This window comes from Montipora capricornis, chromosome 13, assembly GCF_036669925.1.
Source record: "Montipora capricornis isolate CH-2021 chromosome 13, ASM3666992v2, whole genome shotgun sequence".
Classification (NCBI taxonomy): Eukaryota; Metazoa; Cnidaria; class Anthozoa; order Scleractinia; family Acroporidae; genus Montipora; species Montipora capricornis.
The window spans coordinates 41,998,635-42,012,079 of NC_090895.1; the positions used below are offsets into that span (position 1 = coordinate 41,998,635).

The 13,445-nt window shown below is 38.2% G+C and overlaps 1 protein-coding gene across 3 annotated transcripts in view; it reads right to left on the reverse strand.

Annotated features, from left to right (window-relative positions):
- The window catches only part of LOC138030287 (uncharacterized), a 22,000-nt gene extending 9,636 nt beyond the window's left edge, over positions 1-12,364 (reverse strand). The window contains exon 1 of one of the 3 annotated variants that reach the window (XM_068878184.1): positions 12,288-12,364. In XM_068878184.1, coding sequence (XP_068734285.1) covers positions 12,288-12,292 — 5 coding nt within the window. In that variant the 5' untranslated portion in view covers positions 12,293-12,364. Of the gene's footprint in view, positions 1-4,776; positions 4,916-7,720; positions 7,828-12,287 lie in introns of those variants that run through there. The other 2 variants (XM_068878182.1, XM_068878185.1) reach the window with 2 other exon arrangements.
- Positions 12,365-13,445: the final 1,081 nt, after the last annotated feature.

Sequence of the window (13,445 nt, forward strand, 5' to 3'; positions counted from 1 at the left end):
AAAAGCGACCTCACACCTAAGGGTTAAAGTCTTTCGGTGTGTTTCGAGAGAAAAACGTGGTTTCGGCGTTGCAGTGCTGTGTAAGAAGTCTCTTCTTACAAAAGTCAATCCTTCAAAGCGTTTCAGAAGTTTTGAATACATTGTTGCTGTGATTAAGTCCTTCAGACTTTGTTTTTGATTATCGACCACTGCCTTTAAAGAAAAACGGCTCCAACAGTGAACTGTTTTTTGAAGAGTTTGGATCAATCCTTGAGCAGTTGGCGAATGAAAAGGGACAAATTATAGTAGTTTGTGATTTTAACTTTCACATAGATGATCATAAAAACTCATGTGCTGGCAAATTCATGGAATTGCCACAAACCTTTGGCTATGCTCAGCACGTAGAGCAACCGACACACAAAGGAAACCACATTCTAGATTTGATCATCTCCAGATCAGAAGATAACATTGTTGGACACATTTCGGTAATGGATCTCGCTCTATCTGATCATTATGCAATACGTTAGAAAGTGTTCTTACCCAAACCTCTTCTCGAGAAGAAAGACATAATCTACAGGAGCCTTAACCGCATTGACTTGTGTAGTTTTCGCAAGAACATGAAGAACTTGAATTTAATCGATACTGACATCGCATCGCAAAACGACTTGGTCGAAGGATACAACATGAAGTTAGGTTCGCTACTTGATGACCACGCTCCTGCCAAAAGTAAGATTGTAACGGTTACCCTGTGTCCGAAGTCACCTTGGTTTACCATCGAGATCCAAGAACAGAAAGTAAAACGGAGAAGAATGGAACGTCGTTTGCGAAAAACAAGACTAACAAGAGGCCATATTCGGCCTATCCCCTGGCCGATTCCTATGTTCTATTTAAGAAATGCTAGGATGAAGTTGAATCATGTTTGCAGGTTTTTTTTTTTGTTAACGGTTTGTTTTAAGTAAATAAGAAAGAACTTCAAGGCGACGAAACCCTGATGAAACAAGTTTGTACATGTAAGTATTATAGAAATTAAAAGAAAAAGAACTTACAATGCCTTGAAGGTAATAGTTCATAATAAAGTATGTATTCAAATTTTATTTTGTCAGCCTCACAAACGTTTGTAAACATGGGAATACGGACTCTACAGAAGTCATTTTCGTGAGAAAATGTATATTATAGTTTGAAAATTTACTACTATATTTTATACATTTATCCTGGAAATGTATATGGGGCGAAGGCTGAATTACATATCATCACCCATGTACTTTTGGCATGAAGATTCACTTTCACCTGTACTCCACAAATGGTGACATATTTAGGTAAATAATTGGTTGTAAGATGCCTGGTTATACACAAGTCATGATAGAACCTAGTTCCCGCCACTGACCTCAATTTCAGTCTGTGATGAGGTGATTTGCAAGTCATCACCAGTTAGAAATATTGAGGTTCCTTATGTCTATGGAACACCATGTCACAGCCATGTGTAAGGCAGGTTTCTATCACCTTCGAAATATTAGCCGCATAAGGAAATTCATCAGTCGCCTCACCGCTGAAATACTCAGACGTGCTTTCGTTATCTCCATACTGGACTTTTGTAACTGCATTACTGTATGGACTACCTAAACAAACCTTGAAGAGACTTGAGGATGTTCAAAACGTAGCGGCCGGAATCGTTACGCTTACACCTAAAGATGAACATGTATAATCCATACTGTATGAGCTGCATTGGCTTTTGATTAAACAGCGCATAGCATTTAAGATTCTTTAAATGACTTTTAAATGTTTAAATGACCTAGCCCCTTTATATTTGTCAAACCTAGTTACGAGGTACGTTCATCGGCGCAATATAAGATCTGCAAATAGTCATCGGCTGCTCGATGTTAGCTATAACTTGCGAAACTATGACTTGCCGTCTTTTTCGGTAGCATCTCCTAAGGTGTGGAATGACATGCCACAGGAAACTTAGAGACTGTGAAAATTTGAACAGTTTTAAGAAAAAACTTAAGACTTATCTTTTCCAAAAAAGCGTTTCTATTACATTAATTAGTTCATTTTTACTTCTTTCATGTAAATTAAGAGAGCATTTTTAAGAAATTAGTCATTTTACATTTTAGTCGTCTTAATACTGTGTTTTAAGTTAGTGCATGAGGAGCTTAACTTGGGTCAGGAATGTGGGTCCCCGCTGTTTAGGTAAAAAAAAAAAAAATAGCCAAAATCTCAGTGGGAGTTGTAAAAAGACTCACACTAAAAAGGCAGAGCGAGAGACAAAGGGAGAGAGAGGTGTTAATTTCGACACATTTGTTGGGCCGACTTCGACATAAAGTTTTTATAACGACAAATATCTCAAATTACTTTAAATTAATTTTGAGTGACGTGTCAAAATAGTCCAGACGCACAATAAATCAATCTGAAATATTTCCTAAAACACGGTTTACAACGGCCAGCATCATGCAATTAAAAAATGGAAAATTATTTCTTTATTCTCTTTATTTCAAATTAATTTAAACACAGGCAAATTATATCTTAACTTTCAGGCTACCGAGATGCAAGTTGTTTTGCCCGGCATACACGTTTCTCAACAGCAACGTTGAATTGGGTTTTTTATGATTTAAAAGCAAACCATTTTTAAGGTTTATACTTATGGAACTCGATAACTGAGGAATAAAACTCAACAGCTATTACACCTTCAAACATCTGCTTCCCTAATTCTCCGGTTAAACATGAAACGTTAGTGTTGTTAATTTAAACACTGGCAAATTATTTTGTCAGTTAACTTTTAGGCTACCGAGATGCAACTTGTTTTGCCTGGCATACACTTTTCTGAACAGCAACGTTGAATTGTAGGTATCCTTATCTTTACAATTGGTGGCATCGTTAAAACAGAAAATATACTCACTGAAATTTTAAATTATTTTGAAACAAGCCTAGAAGAGAAATATACCTGTTGAAATCGTATTCCAGAACCAAAAACTTCTTATGACTTGAACCCTGTGCTTCAATTCTGGGTCACTTCTCACGCGCACTCATTTCTGAGAAGCCGCAAAAGTTAAAGTGTTGTATTAAAAACAACTGGCTTGTACATGTTTTTCTCTTGTCATAAATAGTTCGAGTTCATTAAGTAAATAAATGCATGAACCAATGTCATTACTGAAAACGTCATCTTCTAATAAATATGTAATAATGAGTACATGAACCAGTGTCAACAAATTTACCAAACTTAAAACGCTGAAAAGCGATTCCCCACAAGAAAGCGTTAACTGTCGAAGTGTCGTATTGCCTATTACTCTAACGCAACAGCTGCACGGAAGATTTTTCTACTTTCTGGAGATATTGAAGTTAATCCTGACTGGGAAACTGGATCTACAATATTTTATCCTACTCAAATATCCAACAGTCAACGACCGACAAGTTCCACACCACCCGTTAACTCATGTAATATTCCTGAGCGTATTTCTGAGAGAAGTTATTTGCATTGGCACCATCACCTAACACACAATGCAATCAACAGTATTCATATTAACAACACTGTTCGGAATCGTTACGCTTACACCTAAAGATGAACATGTATAATCCATACTGTATGAGCTGCATTGGCTTCTGATTGAACAGCGCATAGAATTTAAGATTTTTTAAATGACTTTTGAATGTTTAAATGGCCTAGCCCCTTCATATTTGTCAAACCTAGTTACGAGGTACGTTCCGCGGCGCAATATAAGATCTGCAAATAGTCATCGGCTGCTTGATGGTAGCTATAACTTGCGAAACTATGACTTGCGGTCTTTTTCGGTAGCATCTCCTAAGGTGTGGAATGACATGCCACAGGAAACTTAGAAACTGTGAAAATTTGAACAGTTTTAAGAAATAACTTAAGACTTATCTTTTCCAAAAAAGTGTTTTTATTACATTACTTAGTTCATTTTTACTTTTTTCATGTAAATTAAGAGAGCATTTTTAAGAAATTAGTCATTTTACATTTTAGTCGTCTTAATACTGTGTTTTAGGTTAGTGCATGAGGAGCTTAACTTCGGTCTTGAATGTGGGTCCCCGCTGTTTAGGTAAAAAAAAATTACCAAATCTCAGTGGGAGTTGTAACAAGACTGACACTAAAAAGACAGAGCGAGACACAAAGGGAGAGAGAGGTGTTAATTTCGACACATTTGTTGGGCCGACTTCGACATAAAGTTTTAATGACGACAAATATCTCAAATTACTTTAAATTAATTTTGAGTGACGTGTCAAAATAGTCCAGACGCACAATAAATCAATCTGAAATATTTCCTAAAACACGGTTTACAACGGCCAGCATCATGCAATTAAAAAATGGAAAATTATTTCTTTATTCTCTTTATTTCAAATTAATTTAAACACAGGCAAATTATATCTTAACTTTCAGGCTACCGAGATGCAAGTTGTTTTGCCCGGCATACACGTTTCTCAACAGCAACGTTGAATTGGGTTTTTTATGATTTAAAAGCAAACCATTTTTAAGGTTTATACTTATGGAACTCGATAACTGAGGAATAAAACTCAACAGCTATTACACCTTCAAACATCTGCTTCCCTAATTCTCCGGTTAAACATGAAACGTTAGTGTTGTTAATTTAAACACAGGCAAATTATTTTGTCAGTTAACTTTTAGGCTACCGAGATGCAACTTGTTTTGCCTGGCATACACTTTTCTCAACAGCAACGTTGAATTGTAGGTATCCTTATCTTTACAATTGGTGGCCTCGTTAAAACAAAAAACATACTCACTGAAATTTTAAATTATTTTGAAACAAGCCTAGAAGACAAATATACCTGTTGAAAGCGTATTCCAGAACGAGAAACTTCTTATGACTTGAACCCTGTGCTTCAATTCTGGGTCACTTCTCACGCGCACTCATTTCTTAGAAGCCGCAAAAGTTAAAGTGTTGTATTAAAAACAACTGGCTTTTACATGTTTTTCTCTTGTCATAAATAGTTGGAGTTCATTAAGTAAATAAATGCATGAGCCAATGTCATCACTGGAAACGTCCTCTTCTAATAAATATGTAATAATGAGTACATGAACCAGTGTCAACAAATTTACCGAACTTAAAACGCTGAAAAGCGATTCCCCACAAGAAAGCGTTAACTGTCGAAGTGTCGTATTGCCTATTACTCTAACGCAACAGCTGCACGGAAGATTTTTCTACTTTCTGGAGATATTGAAGTTAATCCTGACTGGGAAACTGGATCTACAATATTTTATCCTACTCAAATATCCAACAGTCAACGACCGACAAGTTCCACACCACCCGTTAACTCATGTAATATTCCTGAGCGTATTTCTGAGAGAAGTTATTTGCATTGGCACCATCACCTAACACACAATGCAATCAACAGTATTCATATTAACAACACTGTTCGGAATCGTTACGCTTACACCTAAAGATGAACATGTATAATCCATACTGTATGAGCTGCATTGGCTTCTGATTGAACAGCGCATAGAATTTAAGATTTTTTAAATGACTTTTGAATGTTTAAATGGCCTAGCCCCTTCATATTTGTCAAACCTAGTTACGAGGTACGTTCCGCGGCGCAATATAAGATCTGCAAATAGTCATCGGCTGCTTGATGGTAGCTATAACTTGCGAAACTATGACTTGCGGTCTTTTTCGGTAGCATCTCCTAAGGTGTGGAATGACATGCCACAGGAAACTTAGAAACTGTGAAAATTTGAACAGTTTTAAGAAATAACTTAAGACTTATCTTTTCCAAAAAAGTGTTTTTATTACATTACTTAGTTCATTTTTACTTTTTTCATGTAAATTAAGAGAGCATTTTTAAGAAATTAGTCATTTTACATTTTAGTCGTCTTAATACTGTGTTTTAGGTTAGTGCATGAGGAGCTTAACTTCGGTCTTGAATGTGGGTCCCCGCTGTTTAGGTAAAAAAAAATTACCAAATCTCAGTGGGAGTTGTAACAAGACTGACACTAAAAAGACAGAGCGAGACACAAAGGGAGAGAGAGGTGTTAATTTCGACACATTTGTTGGGCTGACTTCGACATAAAGTTTTAATGACGACAAATATCTCAAATTACTTTAAATTAATTTTGTGTGACGTGTCAAAATAGTCCAGACGCACAATAAATCAATCTGAAATATTTCCTAAAACACGGTTTACAACGGCCAGCATCATGCAATTAAAAAATGGAAAATTATTTGTTTATTCTCTTTATTTCAAATTAATTTAAACACAGGCAAATTATATCTTAACTGTCAGGCTACCGAGATGCAACTTTTTTTTGCCTGGTATACACTTTTCTCAACAGCAACGGTCACCGGGTGAATTGGTTCTTCTCTGATTTTAAAGCAATCCATTTTTAAGTTTTATACTTCTGGAACTCGATAACTGAGGAATAAAACTCAACAGCTATTACACCATGGAACATCTGCTTCCCTAATTCTCCGGTTAAACATGAAACGTTCGTGATGTATTGGTGTTTTTGTTAATTTAAACACAGGCAAATTATTTCTTAACTGTCAGGCTACCGAGATGCAACTTGTCTTGCCTGGCATACACTTTTCTCAACAGCAACGGTGAATTGGTTCTTTTCTGATTTTAAAGCAATCCATTTTTAAGTTTTATATTTATGGAATGTAGTGTACCGGAAGCGGAAGTTACGAGTGTTCCGTATATTATGGGATAAGGAAGCAGAAAGGAGAGCGAGATAGCGAAGCAAGAATAAATAAATGTTGTTGTTATGAACACGAGTTCTTGTCCTTTAATCGGATAGACACCACATGGAACTCGATAACTGAGGAATAAACTCAACGGCTATTACACCTTTGAACGTCTGCTTCCCTAATTCTCGGGTTAAACATGAAACGTTTGTGATGTATTGGTATAATATTTGTTAATTTAAACACAGGCAATTTTTTTTGTCAGTTAACTTTCAGGCTACCGAGATGCAACTTGTTTTGCCCTGGCATACACTTTTCTCAACAGCAACGGTGAATTGGTTCTTCTCTGATTTTAAAGCAATCCATTTTTAAGTTTTATACTTATGGAACTCGATAACTGAGGAATAAAACTCAACAGCTATTACACCATGGAACATCTGCTTCCCTAATTCTCCGGTTAAACATGAAACGTTTGTGATGTATTGATATATTTGTTAATTTAAACACAGGCAAATTATTTTGTCAGTTAACTTTCAGGCTACCGAGATGCAACTTGTTTTGCCTGGCATACACTTTTCTCAACAGCAACGTTGAATTGTTTTTTTTCTGATTTTAAAGCAATCCATTTTTAGGTTTTATACTCATGGAACTCGATAACTGAGGAATAAAACTCAACAGCGATTACACCTTCGAACATCTGCTTCCCTAATTCTCCGGTTAAACATGAACGTTAGTGATGTATTGGTGTATTTGTTAATTTAAACACAGGCAAATTATTTCTTAACTATCAGGCTACCGAGATGCAACTTGTTTTTCCTGGCATACACTTTTCTCAACAGCAACGGTGAATTGGTTCTTTTCTGATTTTAAAGCAAACTATTTTTAAGTTTTATACTTATGGAACTCGATAAGTAAGGAACTGGAAAATTTAGAATGTCCAATTGTAGCTGTGTAAATGGTTTCATTCCGGGCTAATTAATTTTCCAGCATGTCACAGGGAGGCACGTTCAATATTAATCACAGAATTATCAATTTCCTGCTATCATGATATCCTGATATCATGAAATTGAACCTAACAGCAATTATTTTACCTCAAAGTTTGAGCGTCACCCTGTATACCGGGAAGGCTTCCAGCACCGAATTCCCCGACGTCAACATTGTTTACTGCCTCCATAACTCGTTTGAAAACATCTGAACACAGTAATCCATGACATTCAGACGACGACTGCTCAATTAATTCCCCCCCTCCCCCCCCCCAGAGGCCAACCAAAGTTATTCCGTAAGCTTCGTCCACGTTTTTACCAGAATTTCGGACGGCGAGTCTAATCTGCAGGTCTCAGGTCGCAGGTCACAGGTTGCAGGTCATTGTTTCACCAATACAGAAAGTATCCTAAACATTCTTAAAAGCTAACCTTAGGCCTAAGGTTGGCTTTTAAGAATGTTTAGGATGCTTTCTGTATTGGTGAAACAATGACTGCAACCTGTGACCTGCGACCTGCGATCTGCAGATTAGACCCGCCGAATTTCGGAACGTGATCACCATTTTCCCGCAAAAAATTACCGACTTGAAGGCGACAAATCTCTCTTCGAAAGAGCTGAAAAAACTTTCCTTCGACAAATTGGCTAACAATTTACCCTGGATGCCAGAGGTCTTCTTGCTCACCAGCGGCGAGGAGCGTCGAAGTAGTGCTGGTCGGCGAGAGACGACGGCGACCTGTACCATTTTTCCGCAGGTGAGAGAGTTAATCCATAAATCCTATAGAACAAAAAATGGTTCCGTGTCCCAGCACTAACCGCCACTATCGATGCGCGCAAACTCACTGAAATAGATTTGTGTTCCCCACAAAATTCATCTCGCCCTTAAATATGGTTATTCAATAAAAAGATAACTACTTTTTTCTGCTTAACGTAAGTTCACAGTACAATCTGATCGATCCTGAATGCTTTAACACTTTTCTGAATACGAAAAAGCTTTTGTGTTATGTTTTTAGCCTTTGTTGACGGATATCTACACCGTCAGGAGACGTCTAGCCGAGAATTCCTGAGTCGGCTTAAGCTGCTCATGTTTTATCTGTAGTGTAAATCTTTTTTATTTATTTATTTATTATTATTTTTTTAACATGTACTGTAAAGCGCCATTGGACATGGCTGGAAATGGCACTATATAGTAAATACCGCATCATCATAATTATCATTTTCTGGCATCAAGCAATAATGGAATCTCCAGTCATGGGCTCAGTCACCACGAAGCGACATTAGTGAAATAGACTTGCCAAAAGATGCGACTGCCTTGCGTCTCGTTGGACACAAAATTCATCAATTTTGACGGAAAGGGGACTGGAACCCACAAAGTTACAAAGGGTCACGAAGTGCCCCTTTGCTTTTCTTCCCAACTTCATGATCAACGTTACTCTTGCGTCGAAATACAGAATTAACGTCACGAAGTGTCCCCCAAATTCTGCTTGCTCCTCAAGTAACGATAAACAGGTGCATGTAATGATATCACCGACCTCCCGCGTTTCATAGGCTAGTAATCAGTTTATATGGCACCACAAAGAGATAAATACCACATTCATATATAATTGAGTCCCTGAGTTAAGTCTCTCAGGGATACACAACATTTTGCTATGTGCTTTATTCCCCGTCCTTTACCCAGAGGGAAGTTTATTACAGCATTTACGCTAAACTAAAAGTGAGGCTAACATTTACCCTTCCCTTGTAGTTGAAAATAGGCAACAAAGGGACACTTCATTATGAATGTCAAAATTGGGCTCGCATCACATCTGCATTTCTTGGCCTAAGTAAAGGGAAAAAGTTCTTCCCTTAAGGCGGAGGTACACCTGAAAGCCGTTTCACGCCGCTTAAAATCGGTTTAATGGAAATATCTCATTCGCGTTTCAAGCAATACAAAAACCCTACGCTCAAAACACAAATCCGATGTTTGGGATGTTTTGTAAATTTTTTGGTGATTTTTCGTTATATTTGAGAGGAGATAGTTCTTTCTCAAAAGAGCAGTAAAATTGGGAGAAATAAGAAATAGTTAAGATTTGATGTAGTTTAAAAAGTAGAATTTGAAGTTAAAATTTGATATATGGACACCCAAACAGTCCCCTACCAACCCCGTGTGCTCTTGGGTTGGGGGCAACTGTCTGTTGGTGTTCCAAAAATAATTTTCTTTCTTTTATCTCTTCTTTAAACCTCTTAAAATGCCCTTCAAATTCACGTGTACCCCCTCCTTAAGCGATTTTTTGCTTGCGCCGTTGATGCGATTTTTTTCAAATTTTGTCGTGTCTCCTGCACGCGAGGGTATCTAAACTTGTGTCAAATTTTGGTGACAAATTTGAGCCCGCGCGAACCGCATACTTAAAGAGATCTGGGCACTACAAACAAACATTATTAATTCCTCCTTGAATTTTATTGGCTAAATACTCTTTAGCCGCGTCGCAAGCGCGGGCAAAATGTTGCAGTTTCAACTCTGGCGACTTTTTTCTTGCGATTTTTTCACCTGTTGCGTCGCCAGTTCAAGGGTGGCTACACGTGTGATTTTCATCGCGCGCTGGCGACGCGACAAAATTTGAAGAAATCGCATCACCATCGCGAGCAAAAAATCGTTCCAGAACAGTAAACTGTTCTGTGCTTGCCCCTTACGGCACTGACAAAAGTACCGTACGTTAGTACATGTGTACTTGACCGTAGCCATTGGCCGAGAAACTAATCTTAGCCAAAAGGCCGAAAAGCGATCAGGACACGGGAAAACTTAAGTAAAAAATAGTGGAGATGCGGGATATTTTTTAAAGTAGGAGCGCATTGCGTACATGTGGTAGTGCAGTAACTAGACACTGTTTTATCAAAAAGCGATCACTAGGGTTTTTTGTTTTCGTGTTTGATAGTTTTTCGTTCTTGTAGCTGCGGCTTTACAATGACATCTGCCAATAATTAGACTCTACCTTTTCTTCTTCTTCTTCTTCTTCTTCTTCTTCTTCTTCTTTCTTTCTAGTATTTTTTGATAAGGACGACAAACCGTAGGCCCCGTCTCACAACCCATCAATGTTCATAACCCTGTGGGACATAAAAGAACCCACACACTATTCGCAAAGAGTAGGGCATGGAGTTCCCGGTGCTGTGGTCAGTGGCCTCTGTAGTATATCATGGTTGGGGTGGTAAAGAGCGCTGCGCGCCTCGTTACTGGGTTGCCAAACCCAGTCGGAATCTCGGTTTCATTTCGTGGGTTTTTTGCTGGGTTGCGAAACCCAGTCGGAATCTCGGTTTCATTTCGTGGGTTTTTTTGTTATTTTCCGTGTCGGGAAAAGTCTTGCCTGTCACTCCCTTGCTAAGTGGTGTCTTTGTGCATAGAGTCTTCTGAGCTGTCTTCTGTGCGTATTTTGTTAGGTTTGAGAGGGCTGGGGTAATGCGTAGCTTGCTCTGCACAATTAACCTGTAATGGCGTCGAAAGTCATTGTAACGCGAATGGCTTTTTAGTACATCTTTAAAGAAAATATACCCACATGGAGCTCAAGAATGGAACGTCAAGACTGGCGGTGAAACACAAAGATTTGGAATCTTAAAAAAGCGACGAGTAATGGACTTCGACAGCGTGAATCTTTCGCCCGTGGAGCCGAAATCAAAATATGCTGTACTTCTAATATTTCGCCAAGGTGGTGTTACGTACAACACTGAAACCAAATGGAAATTTCTCTGGTAACTTACGGGTTTAACAAAGACAGAGAAGGAATTGAACACCACAAGTAGATCTGTGATCTCTGTTGTGTGTCTCACAGTCGGTTTACTGAAGTCGCATCTATTTAAAGTTTGCCTGTTTGTCTGGCAAGTAACATTCATTTTGTACTCAACTCTGCAAAGGTTAAAAAAAATTGGAAATGTGACAGTGAAAAATTACTTGAATGAAAGCTTATTGTCTCTTTTGTGCTTTATTATTAACCGTCAAGGTTCTTTCGAAAAGGGTTGAATGTGAACTGTGAGAAATTTATTTAATTACGTGGAATGCCGAAGGCATACCACGTCTTAAATCCGGGCTGGTCACAAATTTTCTTTTTTTTGTTGGTAGTCACAAATGTGCATACCCCACGGATGTTGAATTAGGCTCCGATCGGGTGAATTATCGTTTATAACCTTTAGTATATCCGAACTTCCCTGTCCCATTTAGAAACCATATACTTTCCCTACGCTTCGCGATCATGTGCGCGCGTTAGACCACTCGGCCACCGCGACACAGTTCTAATGCAGCGAGGAAAGCAATTATTTACTGTGGAATCTTTCCGCCGGCCATGATTGACACAGTATTAAAATATTCGATAAAGTGGACAGATGTTTTTTTCCTTGAGAAAGACAAGCTTTAAAGGTAAGAAGAATTTTCTACGTTAATTCTAGATCTTGCTTCGTACTTATACTTGTGTGTTCCGCTGTGAACATTACGGTATTTTGCACAGAACGAATACTTTATTAGAAGTATTTTGCATAGCACGAATACTCTAATAATATCTTGGGAACCGGTTTGTTCAGCCGTTTTGACGTAGAAAGGAAATAAGAAAATAGCTTTCAACGGCCAAACAAAATGAAAAATGAAATCAGGTTTTAAAAAAACGAATTACTGATGTTCGTAACGGGGACTTCGCAGCGGTCCCCCATCCAAGTACTAACCTCATTCCGGGAGGACCTTAACTTCAGCTGATACCTGGGCTAACATCAACGATTGAGATCCTTGTGTTAAATTCGCACATGTATCTTGTCGAACTTTATTAAAACTAAAAAGTAAACTAACAAAAACCCGGTGTCTTGCCGTCATTTTGTCACAGATGCATCCTTTGTTTCGTGAGTTGTCAGTATTAAACACGCAAGGTAACTTGATCACAGGCGGCCGCTAAAATCGATGTCATTTTCGACTTTGTGATTTTACTTGTACGACCAGAAGTACGATAGAAAAATTGAACTCAGATTGAACGTACAAAAATCTCCCGAAATGTTTTTCGCTGATGGTAACTTGTATTATATTCGTGGCACAAAATTTATGATGCCTTCATCTCGCAAATTGTCTTATTCTCGATCGACACTTCCTAAAAGTTCCTTCTGCTCTCCTTAAAAACTACATATCATTGTTTATTTACTTTTGCGTCAATATTTGTTTTGCATACAGGGAAGGCAGGCTAACAAAATCTGTACCTTGCTTAGTTCGCATTTTTGGGCATTAAAGCAGGATTTTTGGTCCTATGTTCCTGACAGAAAGTTGTATCTTTTGACGTCTCCCATCCAGTTACTAACCCCGCCGGAAAAGGCTTGACTTCAATGCAAATTGGTTTTGGAAAGCTGTCAGAAGCTCAGAGTACAAAAAGAAGTTGTAAATGATCAACTTGTCAGCCTTGAAGCTAAATGTTTCTCGATTCTCTTTTATTTTCTTCAATCGTTCTGCGTTAAGTACCTTACTGAACCACATGTCTTCTCAGGGGGTATCTACCAAAGATATCTACCATGACACTGTAATGATTTACGATACCAAAACAATATCGTGTACCACAGTTGTTAGTTATGTGTCGATCAGACCTATGATCAGACCGATTCTTGATCTTCCTCCCTGGTAAACCACGGGCATTACCCTACCCTCTGTGCCAGAACAGTGTCGGTTGTTTTTCTTAAACAACCGAAACTGTTCTGTGCTTGCCCCTTACAGTACTGACAAAAGTACCGTACGTTAGTACATGTGTACTTGATCGTAGCCATTGGCCGAGAAACTAATCTTAGCCAAAAGGCCGAAAAGCGATCAGGACACGGGAAAACTTAAGTAAAAAAATAGTGGAGATATTG